Raw genomic sequence first — 21,988 nt, 5'->3', positions numbered from 1 at the left:
ATAATCCCTGCTACCTTCTCAGACCTTGAGAGTTGTTTTCTTTTAAATCAGGCTTATAATCTTTTATTCTTTTTAATTTTGTTTATTTATGTTTAATGTCCATGAATAATTTCCATATGTTGGAAGTTTAAGTTTATCATAACACCAAAATGATACATCTAGAAATAGATTTAAGAATTTATAAGATCTTCAAACATCCATAAAACACTGAATGTTTCGATAAGATACAAATATAGCAAAAAAATATTCTTTTGAGAATTTCAGATATTAGTACTGTATTTACATCATTTTCCTGTCTCTTTTCTCCTTGCAATTTCTTCTACCCCTTTTCAAATTCATAACCAGTAATTCTTTAATTATAAGTCTTACTCACAGGCACACACACACACACACACACACACACATACACACACACACATTTATCAATATCACATTTCAAGATCATTTACTGCTAGTCATATATGTTTAAGGTGACCTCTTTGGAATCACTAACCTATCAGAATGCTTGCTCCCACAGAAGACTGATTCTTCGTTTCTCAGAAACCACAAATTTCCATGTGGCTCCTTTTCTAAGGGTGAAAGCTTATGAGAATTCTTCAATCTATATTGGCATGTCAACTGTCTTTCTTTCCTTTGATATCTACAGATATACAAAACAAGAATAAGAAAACTATAGTTCAAGGGCCAAATGTGACTACCTACATTTAAAAATAAAGTTTTATTAACATATACCCATGAATGGTCATTTACCAATTTGTGACTACTTCCTCACTGCAGTGACAGAGTCACAAAAGAAACTACTTGGCCTACATAACTGAAAACATCTATTTTCTTCTTCTTTGCAGATAAAGTGTGGTGGTCACTGACATAAAGGCAAAAAAATTTGAGGTTCTGTTATGTTTTGATCCAAGCTGCACCACCCCTATTTTAGTCTACAGCCAAACATATATTGCTTGCTGTTATATTTGTTAGGCTTTTTCCCCATGATTGTCTGAACTGCATATGGGCAGAAGGTATCTCCCAACTGTAACTGTGCTATGAAGTTGGACAGTGTGGTATTTATACCAAATGGTAATATGTTTCTCTCTGTGTGGTAACAAACAACAGGCAGTATTCAGAACCAATACTGAATTGACAACGATATAGCAGCTACATCAAATATCCATAAGTAACTCTGTTAGGAATTTTAGTGGTAAACATTTCAAAACACATGTTTGTTTTGAAAGAGAACTTTTCTTATTATGTATATTAATAAATCCAAATATAGAAAACTTGGCATTATTGTTGGCATTTAGTCGGCTTCGCCCCATAGTTACCTGGCAAGAGCCAGGTATGCCTGACTCACTATAAAAGGGCTCCTTGTCCCCTCCTCACTCTCTTGCTCTTGTTCTCTCCTCTTCTCCTCTTGCTCTTGCTCCCCCTCTATCCCATTCCCTTCCCACTCTCTCTCCACATGCTCATGACCTGCCTCTACTCCTCTACTCTCCCCTTCTCTCCCTGCCTTTCTCTGTCTCTCAACTCCCCCCATGACCTAAATACACTCTATTCTATACTATATCATTGTGTGACTAATACCTATGGGGAAGGGATGCCTCAGCATGGCTCCCCTCCCCCCACACCATACAATGCCTCCACCAAACATATTTATTCCCTCTTATCTTTTTATCAAACACAACAATTACTGACATCTTCACTACTTTTGTGAGCTGAACAAGATTTTAAATGTGTAGTTATTGAAAGTGCCTAAAGAGTCGTGCTTTCACTTTTCTCAAGCTCAGAATGATGTGTTTGAGTGTTTAGAATACTCTACATTAAAATGTGAAATCTTGATTTGTTTGGTCTCTGCTCCAGAGTCTATTTAGCACAGGTGTATTTTAGGTCCAAGTAAATATGGCAGTCCTTGAAAATAAGGTGTTCATTTCTCTCCTCCTTTCCAGGATGTTCTTCAGCAAGAAAACATCTGTGCTGGGATCTCTCTGTTTTGGATACTCTTTGTCTGTTCTTTTGTTGAATGGTTTTTGTGCAACACTGGATCCCTCTCTAAGTAGAAACTCAAGCAAGCATAGCCATGCTCTTATTAGGCACTACTGTTTCTAGCACTATATAGAGACTTGCTGCTGCTTAAGTATATCTTGAACATCATATAAATTGTCAATAAGTAAATGCCTTTAAAAGCACTGTTTATAAGCCTTAAATTGCTATTAGAATTTAAGATAGTGTTCTATAGTAGGAAGTATAACTCAGATAGTAATGTCTTGTTTTAGACCTCCCCCCCTCCACATACACACACACACACACACATTTTATTTGTATTTCATGTGTATGGGTATTTTGCTTACATAGATCTCTGTGTACCATGTGCATGCCTGATGCTTTAAAGATGTCAGAAGAATTAGATCCATTGGAACTGGAGTTATAGATAGTTGTGAACTTCCAAATGTGTACTGGGAATCAACCTGGGCCCTCTGGATGAGCAGTGGTTGTACTTAACCACTAAGCTATCTCTTCAGCCATTGTTTCAGACTTTTAAATTTGAATAAGGTTATACTATTTGTTATTTTTCCAATAAACAGTGCTTTTTCATGTCTTTTTCTTTTGTGAACTTGTTTTTAGGTCAGCCATTTAAACTGGATCCCAAATCTGCTCATCGAAAACTGAAGGTGTCCCATGACAACCTGACTGTTGAACGTGATGAATCATCATCTAAAAAGAGTCACACACCTGAACGCTTCACTAGTCAAGGAAGCTATGGAGTAGCTGGAAATGTGTTCATTGATAGTGGCCGTCATTACTGGGAAGTGGTCATAAGTGGAAGTACATGGTAGGCAGCTTCTGTATATATTTCTGCAACTGTAAAAAGGCACGTGCTATTGTGTACCTTGTCAAGGACATGAATTTACAGCTTGCATCCATTCTAAGACCCAAACTTACTGCTGCGATAATGCCACATAACACTGAAATCAGTGTCAATTCAATAGCAACCATTGATTAATGCTAGCAAATATATATTTGTTGGTTAGCTGATAAGGGTTAATCTCAACTAGGTTTATACTTTAAGCTAGAGGTTGGGTCTAGTTCTGTTCTATGTGTTTGTTTCCAACACTGCAGAAATCTAACATGGTAGTGCAGGTCATCCTCAGGTATATTGTCAGTTCAAGGCTATATATATATATATATATATATATATATATATATATATATTTGTTATATATATATAATATCATTCTCCTTTTATACATGAGGTAACTTAGGCCCAAAGTCATAAAATTCATAGTTGGTAGTTACAAATTTTGTGGTCAGGGCTCTAACTTTTAACTAGCAACCCACAAATAAAGGACAAGAGAGTTAATGTCTTGATTTTACAGTCCAGGGCATTTTTGTCCCAAGTAGTCAGCCCGAGGCTGCTATAATGGGCCTGCAGCCACAGACAATGCATATATAAATGGCTATGGCTGAGTGCTAATAGAACTTCATTTGTGAAAACAGGCAAGGGTCAAGGGTTGACCTCTGGATTGTAGTTTGTTGATTTGTGCTTTTAATTTCCAGAGTATGCCATTACTAACTAAAGGGTGATATAGTTTTCAAATGTTAAAATTATGCTTTAGAGCACAAAGTAGTATATTTAATGAGATATGGCTGTCATGAAAATCAGAAGAGATATTGTGGAGGAAGAAGATGAGAGTGGTGAAAATGGCTAAAATTCTACTAAAAAGTAATTTTAATTTGGATTAATGCAAGAAATGCAATGTATACAAAGTGCACACAGCTGGGTACCAATCAACCCAAATCTAAGAAGTAACTTTGCACTGAATGGCTATCCCTACTCTTAATAATAGTATCTGCATTAGCCTAGCGGATAGTTTTTCATCCTTTATTGTCCTCCGAATTCTCTTTGCCTTGACCATTTTCATGTTCTAGCATTCTTTCAAGAGTGCAGAAAATAAGTCCTACTTCTTCCAAGGCTATAGAATTCATTGGCACTTGAGATGTGACTGTGCGCCTTTATATATGTATACATATGGAGGCCAGCTGTTTTCCCCAGTGTGAGAATCATAGGCATATACATACCACTGCACTTAGCTAGTTTTTCCTCTTTTTAAAATTTTTAATTAAAATAAAATTGCTTAATTGTCCCCTTACTCTTCTTCCTACATCTTCCATGTCTGCCACCTTTCTTCCAAATTCATGGGGTCTCCTTTTTTTTTTTTTGACTAATTTTAACCATTATGGTTACATACACATATAAGTAAATCTATATGCATCTAACCTGCTGAGTCTGCGCAGTGTTGCTCCCTATATGTTTCTAGGGCTGACCATGTGGCATTAGATAACCAAGCAGGTGGCTTATCCATAGGAAAGATTTGTTCTCCCTCTTCCAGAAGTTAATTTTATTTATAGCTTTTTATTTATGTGTAGGGACCCATGGGATTTCCCCTGTGTATAGTGTGATATTTATTCTTATTGAAATTGTTCAGTCTTGTTGAGATTTTGTGAGTATAGCTTTACTGTGATACCTAGATTTTTACATTGAACCTGGATGATCAAGCTTCAGGTCTCTGAACCAAATGAACCATTTCCCCAGACTGGCACTTGAAACTTTGAGCTGTGTTAAGGCCAGATAAAAGCACAAAGGGAAATAGAATTTGTGAGCAGAAAAGCAAACATTTCTAGATAATTGGTGTGCTGTATTAATCTGATATTTTGAAATCTGGTGTCTAAATGATTATAATCTCATTAATAATTATTTATAATAAATGGTACATGATCGTTATGATCTCATTGCCATTAATGAATAGTGTGCAAAATTCTACCAGGCCACTTTAGTTACATAAACACAGATCAGCATTACCTTTAAAACACCTTCCAGATGTCCAAACTAACTCATGTATGGAAAAAAGAAAATCTATAATTAATTGCCATACATTGAGTCTTTACATACAAGTCGGATTGTATCCATTAACAAATATATTGTGTAAAAAGTAGTTTCACATTTCCTAGAAGGTAACAGCAAGAAAATGTAGGCCCCACAATTAAATACCTATGATACCTTGACTTACAACAGTTAGTATAGCATGTTCTTTTTCATGAAATATGTGCTTGACTTTAAATTAACATGTACATTATGATCCATGTAATAGGACATGCTAACATTACTCTGAGAAATACAGTTTGTGTACTTTTGAATTTCTCCATGTCACACTGTGTAGCTTAATGGAACATTCCACGCTACCTACACCTTTCAAGCTCAATGGACATCTGGGCATAGTTTCATAGATTAATGATAGAATAATGGTATTTCCCTTTGCTTAATGGACTGTATACTTGGTTATTTTCTTGCTCGCAAATGCTGTAAACATGTACTCAGTGTTAATGAAATGGTGTTACTTAAGGCAGTAATAGTGGGTTTATACCAACATTAATACACTAAGAGTGGAGAGGACAGCATGCAATTTTGGATTTTTCTAATTTGAACTTTCTGGTGTTCTGAATAAAGTCAGCCCTCACTGCTACAGCTATTTCAAAGGGCTCAATAGACATTCAAATTAAAAATAAACATTAGAGGTTTTTTGGGGGTTTTTTTGTTTGTTTGTTTGTTTTTTTTACTTAAAATTTGTATGCACCATCAGGAAGGAAATAATACAGTCATTGTTATTTGGGGATGCAACTTGAGTTTCCACGTTATCTAAAAAGTGAAAATAGTGTCTGCTAAGCTGTAGACTACAACTTCATAGGAGATGTTTTAAGTTGCAAAATGCATTTCATGGGCCTAGGAAGATGGGTTAGTTGGTAAAGGGCCTGACATGCAAGCATAATGAACTGAGTTAGGATCTCCAGCATCCATGTAAAAGCCACACATTGGTTGCACATGCCTGTAACCCTAGTATGGAAGTGAGAGAATACAGACAAGAGGATTCCCCAGAGATCACTGGTCACCCAGTGTCAAATTCTGTCCTCCATGTGGGCATGAACTAACTAACTCTTTTCTTTCTTCCTTCCTTCCTTCCTTCCTTCCTTCCTTCCTTCCTTCCTTCCTTCCTTCCTTCCTTCCTTCCTTCCTTCCTCCCTCCCTCCCTCCCCCCCTCTCTCTCTCTGTCTCTCTCTCTGTCTCTCTCTCTCTCTCTCTCTCTCACACACACACACACACACACATACATAGACAGAGAGAGGGGGTGGCAGGGCAAATATTCAAAAATGTATTGGTTAGCTCTTGACAAATAAACAGAAGTCAGTAAGGACCCACAAAGATAAAAGGAGTCAGATGTGTGGATTAATAGACGGCCTAGCACACTGATATAGTGGCTTATCCATTACATCTACTTGAGTTGTGACAATTTTTTAAAGGTTTTTTCTTTTTATTCTTTTTATTCTTTCCTTTAAAAAAACATTTTATTGATCCCTTATATGTTTCATATCATGTACTTCAATCCTGCTCATCTCCCTGTCTCCTCTTATCCTCCCTTCACCCTTGCAACCTCCTTCCTGAAATAAAAAATACACAAACAAAACCAAAGCATAGAAAACAACTCATCTTGGATGCTGTAATGTCATAGCGTGTCCCACAGTATATACCCCTGTCTACACATCTTCACTTGTAAATGTTCATTGCAATGAGTTATTGGGCTGGTTTGGGATCTCTAGTTTCTGTGACACCATTAATATTGGATTCTCTCTGAGACTCCCAGTCATCCCACAGTTGCCCCGTGTCATATAGATCCTGCATCTTTGGATCAGTAGGACTGGCCTTGTCATGCATCCCAAATGTTTACAGATGATATAGATTTGGGGATGGACCAACTCAGGGCCCTGGATCTAGCCCTGGGTCCAGCCAAGCTGGTCAGCACTCTGGCTCTCCGTTATCTGCACCACCAGGGTGAGCTCTTCAGCACTGTTCCAGCTAGGACAGCCAATGCTGCTGTCAGCAGGAAGCAGAGTCAACTCTTCTGCTTTCCTGACCTCAGGACAGCTCACTTAGGCCTTCACCTTCTATAAGGACAATTGTGTTGTCCAGACAAGGTACAGGGCCTGCTTCCCAGAGTGCTAGAGCAAGTAAGGGGGCATGGATAGCTCTCCCAACAATCAAAAGTAGAGAGAGGCCACCCCATCTAATGACAGATGAGTGGCACAGCCAGATCTCTAGTGCTCTGGCTCTCAGGGCTGTCTCACTTGCATCTCTTCCACCAGAGTGTGCTGCAGCAGATGAGAGACAGGGCCAGTTCACCAACTCTCGTGACTTCAAAACCAGTGGGCATGTTTTTTAGCATACCTCTTTTAAAGAGATTGTATTTTATATCCAATATATGTGATTTTTCTTTTCTAAAAATGTTATTGTTAACTAAGACCAGTGAGGTTTTTCTCTCTGCTTAGGGTAAGATACCATATGTCAATATTTGATTACACTGTATTAAGGCTTGAATTCAGGGTTATATACTCTTGATTAATAATGATGTGTTTGGCTTATGATATTAGCTGTGAAATGTTTTAAGTATTAAAGCACATGTCTCAGTAATTTAAAAAGAGATTAAGAAACTGAATATTGTAGGAAAATTCTTCAGATTTTTTACTTTTGACTAGTAAGTAAGAATATTTAGAATAACTGGGTAACTGTCTGATCAATGAATTTTAAAATGGTTTATTAATTTCTTTAGAACTTTATGCAATGTATTTTTCACTTAGACACATTTTCTCAACTTCTCCCCTTTTATCACCTTATCAATCCTCCTATTCCTTCCCACCTGACTTTGAGATTACTTTTTTTTCTTCTTTCAAAGTTGAATTCATAAGTTTTACTTTTAGTATTTTTGTTTTTTGTTGTTTTTGTTTTGTGTATTGTGTGTGTCTGCCTATTTCTATCTGTCTGTCTTTCTCTGTCCATCTGTATATTCTTCTGTCTGTCTGTCTCTGTTCATCTGTCTGTTTCTGTCCATCTGTCCAGCAATTGGTCAGTTCATATATCAATCAGTCCTTCTGTCTCTCTATTCTTCTGTCTGTCTCAGTCCATCTGTCTCTCTGCCCACCTGTCTGGATCTGTTCATCTGTCTGTCTGTCTATGTCTGTCCCCCTGTCAGTCAGTAATTCTATCTGTCCTTCTGTCTATCTCTGTGTGTCCATCTGTCTGTCTCTGCCTGGCAGTCTGTCTGTCAAGCTGTCTGTTCCCTTGTCTGTACTTCTGTCTTTATCTGTCCATCTGTCTATCTATCCACCTGACTATCTGTCCATCTGTCTGTCTGTCCATCCGTCTGTCTGTCCCTGTATGTCCATTTATCTTCTCTGTCCATCTGTCCATATATCCTCTGTCTATTCATCCATCTGTCTACCTGTCTGCCGTTCTTTCTGTCTATTTCTGTCTATCAGTCTGTCTGCTCTTCTGTCTCTGTCCATCTGTCTATCCATCTTCTGTCTATCTGCCCATCCATTTGTCTGTCTGTCTATCTGTTCTTCTGTCTGTCTGTCTCTAAGCATCAGTCCATCTGACTGCTATTGTATCTGTCTCTTCATCTGTCTGTCTGGCTACCTGTCTGCCTGTCTCTCTCTGTCCATTTTTCTTTGTCCATCTGTCTGTCTGTTTGTTCATCTGTCTGCTTATCCATCTGTCTGTCTGTCTGTTTCCCTATCCATCAGTCCTTCTGTTTGTCTGTCTGCTCTGTCTGTCTCTAACTCTGTCCATCTATCCATCAATCTATCTATCCATTGGTCTGTCTCTGTCCATCTGTCTGTCTCTGTTCATGTGTCTGTCATCTGTCTCTGTTTATCTGTCTATCTATCTGTCCTTCTGTCTGTCCATCTCTGTTCATCTGTCTGTCTATCATATTTCCTGTCCATCTGTCTCTTCATCCTTCTGTCTGTCTGTGTCTGTCCACCTGTCCCAGTCCATCTAGTCCATCTGTCTATCCTGTCTTTCTGTCTCTGTTCATCTGCCTTTTTGTCCATCTGTATATCTATATGTCCTTCTGTCTGTCCATCTCTGTTCATCTGTCTGTCTATCCATATTTCCTGTCCATCTGTCTGTTCATCCTTCTGTCTGTCTGACTGTGTCTGTCCACCTGTCCATCAGTCCATCTATCTGTCCATCTGTCTGTCCTGTCTTTCTGTCTATCTCTGTTCATCTGCCTGTCTATCCATCTATTTGTCCTCTGCCCATCCATCTCTGTTCATCTGTCTGTCTCTTTTTACCTTTCCATCGGTCCATCTATCTGTCCTTCTGTATATGCCTATCTGTCTGTCTCTGTTCATCTGTTTCTGTCTGTCCATCTGTCATGATTATTTGTCTATCCATATGTCTGTCTGCTTCTGTCTCCCTGTCAGTCCTTCTCTTTGTCCATCTGTCTTGTCTGTCTGTTTATCTGTCTCTCTCTGTCCATCTCTCCACCAGTCTATCGGTCTCTATCTCTGTCTGTCTCTTCATCTGTCTGTCTGCCTGTCATCTGTCTCTGTTCATCAGAGACATAAGTATCTATCAGTCCATCTATCTGTCCATCTGTCTCTCCTAACTTTCTATCTGTCTCTGTTCATCTGGCTGTCCATCTTTCCATCTGCCTATCTGTCCTTCTATCCATCTGTCTCTGTTCATCTGCCTGCCCATCTGTCCATCAGTTCATCTCTCTGTCTGTCCTGTCAGTCTCTGTTTATCTGCCTGTCCGTCTGTCCATCTGCCTATCTGTCCTTCTATCTGTCTCTGTTCATCTGCTTGTCCATCTGTCCATCAGTTCATCTCTGTCTGTCCTGTCTGTCATCTCTGTTTAATCTGTCTATGTCTGTTCACCTGTCTGTCTGTAGGCCTGTCTGTCCATCTGCCTGCATGTCTGTCTGTCTCTATTCACATATCTCTGTCTTTGTATATGTCTGTCACTGTTTATTACTCCATTCATTCATCTGTCTTTCTGTCAGTCAGTCTATTGAAACCAGAAGAGGCTGTTGGATCCCCTAGAGCTAGAGTTCCATGTGGTTGTGAGCTACATAATATAGTGTTGGGGATCAGAATCAGGTCCTCTGAAAAATAGCATGTATTCTTAATAAGCCATTTCTCCAGCCTTCTCAAAGATATTTTTAAAACCTTAAAGTGCAGTAGAAAATATAATCAGAAAATAATAAATTGCACCATTTCTGGTGAGAGGGACAGAGTACATAGTGTCAATTAAACTTGTGGCCCTTTGAGTTATCCTACATTTCAATTTTGATTTTCATACTTACTGTTAGTATGAAATTAGGTAGTAATGATATAATAATAGCTACTGAGAATTACATACCAGCCATTGTAATTGGGGTTTAAAATGCATTTTTCTTTTACTCTTTAACTTGAGGATATGGAGACTATAATTTTTCCTATAGATAAGACATTGAGATTGAATGATGACAGAAGACTTAACCTCATATGTGGAAATCATTCTCACTGCTTGCCTTTGCCAAAGTACATCCAAAGCCACAGACAAATGGCAGATATGATAGCAGTTACAAAACTTAAAGTCTGTTGATAGAATAAGCCTAATAAGCTTATATAGAGTCATGGTCCCCAGTATGGCAGCCCTGTTCCATATAAAGCTATTTAAATAAACTTAATAAAAATTAAAATTCATGAAACTGTGTTTAAAATAAACAGGTGGTAGATACATAGATAGGTAGATAGATAGATAGATAGATAGATAGATAGATAGATAGATAGACAGACAGAGAGACAGAGGTGCTTCCATACTTATGCTGAGTCGATACACTGACAATCCCAAGGATAACTAAAAATGCCACAATTAAAAAATAACTGTATTTCTGACATCATCTATCCTCCTGAATGTCATAGCTAAACTTGACCTGTCATGAATATTCTCAGGTTACTTATGAGCCTTAAATCAGGATAACTCTATCACAAAGTTCTACTTGTAATAAAGTCTTGATTTTCTTATATCTTTTGTTGTCTTTGGTACATTATAGTGTATGGTATCACATGTGTTCTCGTATCATGCCCAATGTCATACAAAAGTACATTATTGTATATCACAAGCTAAGGAGATAATCAAAACTCAGAGGATGATTTTGCTGATAGTACATTGCTTTAATAAGGTTTATTTACACTATCTTTAGTCCGGGCATTCTAAATTATGGATTATCTGTAAATTTAAAGTTGATTTCCTAGGCTCACCAGCCACAGTTCCAAGGCCCAATTGTCATATGGACATCTGACAACAGAACTGAACAAAACAAAACACTTCAATTGTTATAGGAAGATCTGGGCTGGTACAGAAAATTTTACTGCACAGGCATTCACAAAAGAGATACAGGGCAGTAAAATGGAAAGTCAAGATTCTCTGGTAACATTTAAGCAGCAAACAGAAAGGTAGGTCAACATACTGGTCACCTTCCACCTCTAATGTGTTTAGGAAGGACAAAGATACATATTTAGGTTTAAATACTTAAAGGGAGTGTGATCACAAATAAATGATCATGTTAAAAAACACCTGTAGACCACAAGCAAACTTTACTTACTTGCAATGTGATTTTTTTTTCTCTGCAGGTACGCCATTGGCCTTGCATACAAATCGGCTCCAAAACATGAATGGATTGGGAAGAATTCTGCTTCCTGGGCCCTCTGCCGCTGCAACAATAACTGGGTGGTGAGACATAACAGCAAGGAAATCCCCATCGAGCCAGCCCCTCACCTCAGGCGCGTAGGCATCCTGCTGGACTATGATAATGGCTCAATCGCTTTTTATGATGCTTTGAACTCCATCCACCTCTACACCTTTGACGTGGCGCTTGCGCAGCCTGTGTGTCCCACCTTTACTGTGTGGAACAAGTGTTTGACGATTATAACTGGTCTTCCCATCCCAGACCATTTGGACTGTACAGAACAGCTACCTTGAGTACCTGGCCCCAAAGCAGCCCCAAGGAATTACAAAGGTTGAGGCCACTGTTTAGGGGATTGAGAAACTAAGGCTTCCAGAGTGTAATGAAATATTCCCCAATTTGTCCAGAAACCAGCTCAGATAGGGCTCCACATGGGAGATTTCCTTCCTTTTACTGTGTTTTGTATTAAGTACAGGCTTTAATCATTTCTTTAATTTTTTGTATTTAGAGGAAAGTCTATAGATTATTTATAAAAGAAGCATAATTTGGGTCACAGCTGTTAGGAATCACTTGGTTTTGTCCATTAAGAGGCCCATAAATTTACCAGCCCTTTACCAGTTTCATTTCATCAGTCTATGAGCTTGCAAAAAAAAAATCCTTTTGTAGATTTGTGTTTTTTCACTTTCTTACATTCTATTCCATACTAAGGCCATGCTAGGTACTTCCACTTAGAATAACCGAATATACAGCAAAAGTAAAAGTCATTTTGAGCCTAGTAAGGAAGTACACAGGCTTCCTTACTCTTATTTAAGTTGAGATATTTTTACTGTGATGTAATATCAGAAACTTGTATTGGATCAAATAGAATGAAGAATAAGGGAGAATGGAAGAATTAAATTTGGAACTCAAGCTTAGCCATGACTGATGGGAGGATTTGGGAATCCATAAAACTTTGGTTATATATTCACCAACTTCTCCAGGGCTGAAGCTTTTGGGCTAATATCTTGAATGAGATTAAAATTAACTGTTGTCATTTGATTTCTCCAAATGGTTTAAGAATTCATGCTGAATTGGGTTTTATCAAAAGTAGAATTCTGTTTTATTTCATAGAGCCGTTTTACCTTACCTCTTACCAGTCATTTTTGGGTCTATGAAATTTTTTCACTACATTTAATAGGTGCCCTACTTTTCCTTTCCACAAATCAAATTATCTTTTCTTTCTGGAGCTACAGATTCGGAGCATGGCCGGTTACAGATAGCAATCCCACTTTCAACTGATTTTGTTTTCTGGGACATGAGCACATGCCCTTAAACACTGTCCAAATATAAGTCACCAAAAACAGTATTTATATGTAATGATAAGACATATTACACAAAGTACTAGTCACTAGTGTACATGCCTTTAAAGTTACAGTCTTTTAGTAAGCACATTTTGAAGATATAGACATCCCCATATATCCTAGTATAGTTTATAATAGAGTTGTAAGAAAAAAAATCTAATTTACTGTTACTACAGAAAAATCTGCCAATAGAACCTACTAATAAAATTACAGCTAAAATTCTTTTCATACTGACCTGATAAACTGTAGTGGTCTCTGGATTAAGACTTTCTCAGGTGATCTTGGCATGGGACATTGGCATGGGTTCACCTTCATTAAGGATATTGACCTGTATAAGTGGTTTCAATTGCTAAAATATTTATCTGGGCCACCACATCAACCAGTCATTGACTGAAAAGACCAATGGATTGAGGCATTGGTTTTGGTGATTTTCTTTCTTAATCAAATCACCCATTTCCCAGAAATAACTCGATACACTCTTCATTTCAGCATCACATGGTCACATTTGATGTGCAAGCCAATCTGGATTTCATGGAAGACAAAGCCAGTTTCCTGTGTCTTTCTGTCCCTTCCCTGGCAGATGATGTCCTTTTTCTTAATGGATAGATTTTATATATTGACTATATTATTTATACCCAGATGAATATTTTGATAGCAGCTTAAAACAATTTCACATCTTAAAAATGGACACCTCGGTGGAAAATTTTTCATTTTTCTCTAAAAATTTATTAGAACATTTTGACAGTATAAAAATATGTATTTGCCTTCCCTGAATAAACCGAAAAGGTTGTCTCAGTCATTTTATGTACATTTTGGGTAACTGGATAATAGATATTTTAATGCACTTTGTACACTTACAGGTTCTACACAAAAGGGTCTAAAACTCAAATTCTGAGTTTTTAAAACCTCATTGTCTCCAGGTAACAATAAATGCTACAGTTTGCCTTATGATGTTAACATAAAGCATTTATGATCAGGACAATATTTCAATGGATATGTTTTTTCAGTATAAAGATGTTACTATTCAGATTTTCACTGCAAGCTTTTGAGGGTGTGTTTTGGCTATTTTTGTAAGGACAAGACAGATTATGCTATAATTTTGTTGTGCAAGTCTTACTCTTGGCTAACTTAAAAACATTGTGGATGTAGCAGTTACTATTTCCAGGTTGTCATATTTACGGAAAAATGTGTATATGGTGAAAGACCACAGTGTTTAATTGCTGTAATGATGTAGAAAAGATTTCTGTGTGGATTTTTTAAGTCTAAAAATACATGATGTAAACATTTGCTGCAGTTTAACTCTGCATTTTCTTTAAATGGATTGGGGCCACTCACAGGAAGCATTTATATAGAGGGGCAAAAGAAATGGCAGTGCCAATCAAATTAGTACAACAAAATTGATGAGTTGTCAATGAAAGCTTTAAAGGCTTGGCACCGTGTGCATGTGAATGATTCAGTTGCCAAGTGCCCTGAGCACAGAAAGAGCCTACCTAAGCTTGGTATCATGTTCTCTTTTCATTATTATAAAACTTAGTGATTTTTGAACATGGGACCATCATTTTCACTTTTGCACTTGGCCTTGCATATTATGTAGCCAGTCCTTGGAACAGGACTCCAAAACATGGTACTGCTCTTCCTAATGGATAAAGAGAAACATGTTGCTTGTTGAAACTTGCCTTAGATTCATTCATACTCAAGTATGAGTCTAAATAGTGGAAGAGTTGAGAATGGATGTAGGGTAAAAATTTTCTCTCCAGCTTTAAAAGAAAGTGACTTCAGAAAATGACTGTATAGATGATGGTTTCTGTGGGAGGAAAAGCAACCTGAACATGGACAGACTTTTATTATGGTACTGATATATGGACCTTGAACTTCCTGAGGAATGAGCCAGTGCCCTCTACTCAAGATGGATTTGTATCTCAGCTCCAGGGGTGCATACAAATTGTTGCAGAGAGACATGTGACTGCCTGTTCAGTGCATCTGGTGCTGGGAAGCTGACATCTGGTCTCTCTTGGTAAAGCATCAATGGCATGCAGAGACAATGACACTAGCAAGAGAAATGTTTTGAAAATAGTGCTTCTCATCAAGTTCTTGATTTTGCTACCCAAGAAGACATTTGGCCTTATCTGGAGTCAATTTTGGTAATCGCAAATTGGAGACATGTTGCTCCTGGCATCTGGTGGGTGCAAGTCAGAAATGCCATTAAACATCCTGCAGTGCACAGTGAAGCTTCTCACCAGAAAATGATATATGGCTCAAGATGTCAGCTGTGTCCTAGTTTAGCTACTCTTGAATGTTTGCTTTTGTTCAGGGACAAACAAAAAGGCACAGAAGTCAACACCTTCACAGGAGTGGCACTGTCATCCCTAAAATTATTTACAAAATACTTACAGTAAGCCTGATTTCTAAAGCAATCTAAGACGGTGGGAATGCACATTATTGAGCTAAGTGTTGTGATTTGATGATCTTGTTGTAGAAAGGAAGTTTTTTTCTATGTCTCCTTGGAGCAGCATACTTTCAATCCCTGGTACTTGAGTCAACTGCCAATCCCCTCAGTCCAGAATCTATTCTCGATTTCTGTTGTTTCCTGGTTCAAAATAAAATCCTTTTGTGGCACCAAAACATGTCTTTACCTGGTTTTGTTGCCTTTCTTCATTTTATTTTTTCACATTCATGACCTTATTTGACATCTGCTTGTTGCTCCCACTATTTTATGTTATGCAATTCATTTTTTTTTGACATCTGAAACTTTCATAACCAGTATCCACCCTTCCACATTCAAAACATTGTTGCTTTACAAGACTGAAAAAGCCTTACATGGAACTTTAAACACTATAAAAGCAAACTCCTTAAGGAGTGGAAACCCATAGTAGAGATTGCTTGATATCAAGTCTCACAGGGGTGATAGGGAAGAGAGGAACAGTGACTGTCAGCAGATGAACAGTGGTCATTATAGTGTGGTCTGCAGTCATTCTTCCAGGTGGTTCATAAGTATATTTCCATACCCATTCCCATGTCAATACCCATGTCAGGAGCCACAGGAACTGACTCCTGTATTTTGGAGATGAAAGCCCTTTTGGTTTATGTCAGTGCTAAGCAGAATGAGTTGCACAGAGCCACAGTATCAGGACCATCAAACACAGTGGAAACTCCCTTTCTGTCTCACTTCGAGGCTTTTGGTCAGTACCTGTGAAGATGGTATCCAGCAATTTGAGTTCCAACAAGCATTATATAGATTCTGGTACTACTGAGAGTTTAGGAGACAGTCTCTGTAGAAATCCCTAACCTCATAGCCTATATAAAAAGTGTTTTCCACCGTGAAATGTGTTTCTAAGGCTAGGTATTTTCAAGACAAAATGAGGTTGTACAGAGATTCCTCATCTGACTGCATGAAAATGTTCTTGTCCGTACATGCTGACTTCAGTACCCAAGGAGCTGAAGGGGTCTGCAACCCTATAGGTAGAACAACAATATGAACTAACCAGTACCCCCAGAGCTCGTGTCTCTAGCTGCATATGTAGCAGAAGGTGGCCTATTTGGCCATCGTTGGGAAGAGAGGCCCCTTGGTATTGCAAACTTTATATGCCCCAGAACAGGGGAAGGCCAGGGCCAAGAAGTGGGAGTGGATGGGTAGGGGAGCAGGGCAGGGGCAAGGATATAGGGAACTTTAGGGATCGCATTTGATATGTAAATAAAGAAAATATCTAATAAAAATTAAAATTTTTAAAAAACAAAATTTACTGGATTTTTATCATTACTAATAATCAACAAATAAAATCTCATAGCATCTAAAAAAACAAAAAACAAAAAACAAAAAAACATGCTGACTTCTGAATCCTACCTATCCTGACAAGGGTTGAAATGTAATGCAGCAGCATGCACTTTCAAAAGACTTTATTCTGAAGCTCATCCAGGATTTCCAGTCAGTATTATGGCCCACATTGGTGACTTTAAGGTTCAGATGGTGAACCCTAGGGTTTTCTGGCACAGGGTCTCTGCCATAACTCCTCCAGTCTGTGGTCATAGAAATACGTCAGTAAATGGCTGTGATTGGGAGCCAATAAAACTTGGCCAGCAAGCTGTAGGTTTTTTTTTTTTTTTTTTTTTGGCCTCTGCTGTAGTGGATGCTGGACTACCCAAAGTCCTGGGGCATTCTCTACCCTCTCATTCACTCAAGACTGGACTCTGTTCACTTCCTGTCTAAGTGAGCTCTAAAAGTTCTTAGCAATATTAAATCCCATCAAATCAGGGAAACCACTGAACCCATGGAGAACTGGTTATGGAGTACTTAAGATAGGCCCATTCAATGGATATAATAAGATTCCCTCATTTGATAGACTAGGGTGGGGCATGCCAATGTTATAATGATTAGTTTTACAACCTTAATAAGGTGAACTCAAATCAGACTTCTCACTAGTGACAGGTGTGTAAATGTATTTCTCTTTGACGAGCATTTTAAGTCCATTCCATTTGAACTTTTGAAACTTAAAAGATACCACTATAATTAATCTCCTTTTAAAGTTACCTTGAAGGGTATGACAAGCAATTCCCAGGGCAGTCCACATGCAATTCTTTTTGTCTTAATTCACGTAATATATTTATTGCTTGTAATAATAATAGGAAGACAAAAGGGGGGCACATGGCACTTGTAAATTCCCTTTCCCTTGAATATCAGCGTTCTCCAAAAAATACACGCTTAGATAAAAGTAAGGTCTAGGACTTAAAGAAAATCCTTTCTTTAAGTTGTCCTAACTTAGGATGGGCAATCTATAGAAAGGAATGCAGTTTTCTCTTTGGATCTTATTAAAGCATGATTAGATAGGAAGCATATCAATTGACAAGCAAACATGTCATGGCCTAAAACCAATTACCAACTTAAAAAAATAGTGCAGAAAAATGATTTTTAAAATACTGGTTCTTTTGCACTATTTATTCTCAAAGCACGATTTGGATGATGGCCATTAAAGCCTATTCAACTTCACTAGTGCATTTCACATACTACTAACAATTGTCCCCTTACCTAATGGTATTTCCCCTCCAACAACTGGCCTCTTGCACCTCTTTTCAGTCATGCTTCCCAAAGGGCTGTTCTTACCTGCTACTGCTTTGTGCGCACCCAGCAATGTACCTTTCTATGTGCCATCAGAAGCTAAAATGCTTCCATTACACTGATATAAGTGGCATCCACACTTAAAAAAAAAATCATTCTCAAGTCTTCACCTATCCTCATCTTGACATATCACAGTTTATTGAGATACGCAAAGCTAACTTCTTTTTAATCTTGCCATAAGCAAAATATCCCTTACATTGCCTCCATCACCACTGTGTGCAAAAATTGTTTCTGAACACAAATTCAAATCCTGAGGTCTAAGTTTTTCTCTAAGCTCTGCCAAATGCATTTGACTGGTAAGGGGGTAATGACTTTCAGAAACCTAAAGGACACCTGGATTTCAGTGTGTTCAGAATTGCACTCATGATCTATGCTGGAAAACTCCTTCTAGCCAAAATTCATAGATGTATATTTGATGTCATTTTTGTCCTCTGTGCCTAATCCATTACCACCTCCTTTTAACTCCTAAGTATGTCTTTGACCTCTGCACACAACCTCCATCCCTTTCATGTCTCTAACCTCTGCCACTGAAGTGATAAAGTCCTCCCAACCTTTTTTACCTACTTCCTACTAAACTTTGCAATTCCATGGGAGTCTTTCTGACATCCCAACTTGAGCCACATTCCCCTAACATCCACTCACAGGTATCCTTTCACTGCTCATCATCTTCGTGATGCTCTCCTGGTTATATATATATATTTTTACTCAGTGAAAATTTTGTTTACTATTTCTGCTCAAATGCACTTCCCAGAGTTTAATATCTCTGAAATCGATGACCATGATTTGTTTAGCCAAATATTTGCCATATAATAGGTAACTAATAAATATTTAGAGCCAAATTCCGGTTTCCCATGGATGTATTTTACTATTTTCTTCTAAATTCACAACATCTATCATTCTTTAAAATTTTTATTGATAAACATTTTTATACAATATATTTTGTTATCATATTTCTCCTTCACTTCTTCCGAGACAATCCATGCCTCCCTAACCACCCAATTTTATGTTCTTTTTCTCTATTTTTAGTATTATTTTTATTGTTGAGGTTATAATACAGTTATAGCATTTCTGCATTCACTTTTCTTCCTCCAAATTCTCCCATGTATGCTGGTGAAGGCTATTTACATATTTGTATTTCTCAAAACGTACTCCTTCCCATAGATGACCACCACATAAACCACAAAATAAAAAATATACACTGAGGGCTGGAGAGATGGCTCTCAGCAGTTAAGAACATTGGCTGCTCTTTGAAAGGACCCAAGTTCAAATCCCAGCACTCACAGGGCAGTTCACAACTGTCTGTAATTCCAGTTCCAGGGAATCTGACATCCTCAGAAAAAATATATGTGGAGTCAGAATACTAATGAAAATAAAATTTAAAAATATACACTGAACTACAGGCAAATAAAAAAATTACTGAGAATGGAAGAAATGGTTTTTACCAGGGTAGAGCACACCAATTTGTTATCCAATATCAGATTATTAAACCCTGAAAATATACATGTAAATAACATTATACAGACTAAATAGGCTTCATTTATGAATATATATGCATATTCATAGTCATATAACAACATTTAATGAAAAACAGAAACCATGAATAGAGAGCAAGGGATACATACACGAGAGTTTATAGGGAGGAAAGGGAGTTGGGAAATGATGAAATTATATAATGATTCCAAAAAGAAAAGTAAAATACAAAGCAAATCTAAAACAAGTTTTTAGTGATTCATGCAAGTAATGTGCATGCAAAGATTTGAATTGCATTATGTCAATTGTCAAATGTAGTATTTTATCCTTTATATGCTTTAAAATTAAACAAAAGATGCACTCGGGAGGCAGAGACAGGCAGATTTCTGAGTTCGAGGCCAGCCTGGTCTACAAAGTGAGTTCCAGGATAGCCAGGGCTATACCGAGAAACTGTCTCGAACCCCCCCCCATTAAACAAAATAGTATTAATATAGGTAATAATATTAAAATAAAATCTAGAATATCTACCTTCAGCTAAATTCCACCTGATCATTATAATATCTACAAGTTTATCTGGGAAAAAATGGAATGAATTTTACCCATCAATATTTTATCATCTCCTGTATCAATTTTGTCCATGAATTCTAAACCTGGAGCATACTTATATAATTTTTATTTGCTGGCTTAGCTTGATCCATACTGTGCAAACAACCCAGATGTAAAACCAGCATGATCTAATATAGCACTGACTCCATCTTGAAAGTGGTTCACTTTGACGACGTTGGTGTTTTGCTATATGCTGGGTAGTCTTATGTCAGCTTGACACACAGATTTATGTGAAAGGTAGAAACCTCCATTGAGAAAATGCCTCCACAACATGCAGCTTTAAAGCATTTTCTTAATTAGTTATTGATGTGGGAGGGCCCAGCCCACTGTGGGAGGTGCCATCCCTGGGCTGATTGTCCTGAGTTCCAAAACAAAGAACACTGAGCAAGCCATGGGGAGAAAGCCAGTAAGAAGCACCCCTCCATGGCCTCTGCTTCAGCTCCTGCCTCCAGGTTCCTGCCCTGTTTGAGTTCTAATCATGACTTCCTTTGATGATGAACAGCCATATGGAAGTATAAGCCAAAGAAACCCTTCCCTCCCAAACTTGATTTTTTTGTCATGGTGTTTCATTTTAGCGATAGAAATGCTAACTAAGACATGCTTCTTTAGTTTAAAAATTCTTTCTTCTGTACCATAACACCATAGAGTTCCAGGTTTATTCTTTGGTTCTCAGTAGCTTGATTCTGTGATATTGAATTTCTCCTGACTTGCTTTCCAGTGTGAACTTCGAACTTCAGGTAGCAGTTCAACCTGAGCCTCTGTTATTCACTTGTTCAGTAACTCAGGTTACCAATTATGTGTTCCTGCCCTGCTTACTTGTGTTAGCTGATCAGCTGACTTTGTTTCCACTGTCATTTCAGAGCCTGTTCTTGTGTTCCCAGGTCTGAATTTCCTTCTACCTTTTATACAAACTGGTCTTTTCTTCATTTCCTCCCAAATACAAGCCAACCTGTAGAGAGTGGAAGAAGCCCTGCATGAATGAAGTCCAGACTGGCTGTGTATTGTTGATACATGCATGGCTACTTCAAAGAGCCCAAGGCTTTTGACCCATGAGAAACTGACAAAACCACTTGTCATATCAGGCTCAGAAAGACAAATTCTTTCTCTGATCAAATACAAATATTTGTGGATGATTGATCAATGTGTATACAAACTAGCAACTGTGGCTTCCTCTCCCTGAGTGTTTGTAGTCTGAGATTGCCTGCCTGCAGAAACCCTCTACTCACATTAGCTAACTCCTCTCCCTGTAGTGTATATAATAAAAATGCTTAAGGTTTGGATTGCTGTGATAATAGGTGAGATTCCATGGAACACACCCAACCTGACCCCAGGTTTTCCTTACATGTGCTTGTGTCTGTATTTTTTTTCATTCCCTAGGCCTGAGGCAGGGTCCCAGGGCATGCTACTGGTGTACACTATGTATAATCTACAAGGAACTCACTTAAAATAATGAAAATGTGGGCAAAACAAGATAACAGAAGATATAACAGCAAACATTCATCAAAACAAGTCTGAAGTAGCCCTATTAAGAAAAAACAAAGTAGATTTCAGAACAAGGGACAGTTGTATGAATAAAGGAAAACATTACAGAATAAATATAAAATAATATATGATTCCTTGAGGCTTCATCAAACAACCTTCATGGCCACAATGAAACAATAACTTGCCTTTTGGCATTCACAAAAGCTCTTACATAAGTATATAAATGCTCACACACACACACACACATACACACAGAGCAGGACTGAGGGGGCGAAACACAGACATGCACATCATGTATCTTCAAAATAATAATAATAATTAATTAAAATTGTTAGCCCCAAGGCTATATAAATGCAGATAATAGAAAACATTTGTTCCTATGACTATGTATTCTAATACATACTATGCTAAAAAAAAAANNCNNNAA

The 21,988-nt window shown here is 37.8% G+C and overlaps 1 protein-coding gene across 1 annotated transcript; it reads left to right on the top strand.

The window, feature by feature from the left end:
* Positions 1-2,613: 2,613 nt before the first annotated feature.
* LOC110288104 (E3 ubiquitin-protein ligase Midline-1) lies at positions 2,614-15,515 on the top strand (the record flags this gene model as incomplete). Its single annotated transcript, XM_021154546.2, has 2 exons — positions 2,614-2,821; positions 11,501-15,515. Coding segments are annotated over 2 exons (557 nt in total), but the record flags the coding sequence as incomplete, so codon positions are not given.
* Positions 15,516-21,988: the final 6,473 nt, after the last annotated feature.

Source organism: Mus caroli, unplaced genomic scaffold, assembly GCF_900094665.2.
Source record: "Mus caroli unplaced genomic scaffold, CAROLI_EIJ_v1.1 scaffold_12063_1, whole genome shotgun sequence".
Lineage (NCBI taxonomy): Eukaryota > Metazoa > Chordata > Mammalia > Rodentia > Muridae > Mus > Mus caroli.
Note: the sequence above shows the minus strand (reverse complement) of the source record. Positions and strands in the feature narration are given on the sequence as shown.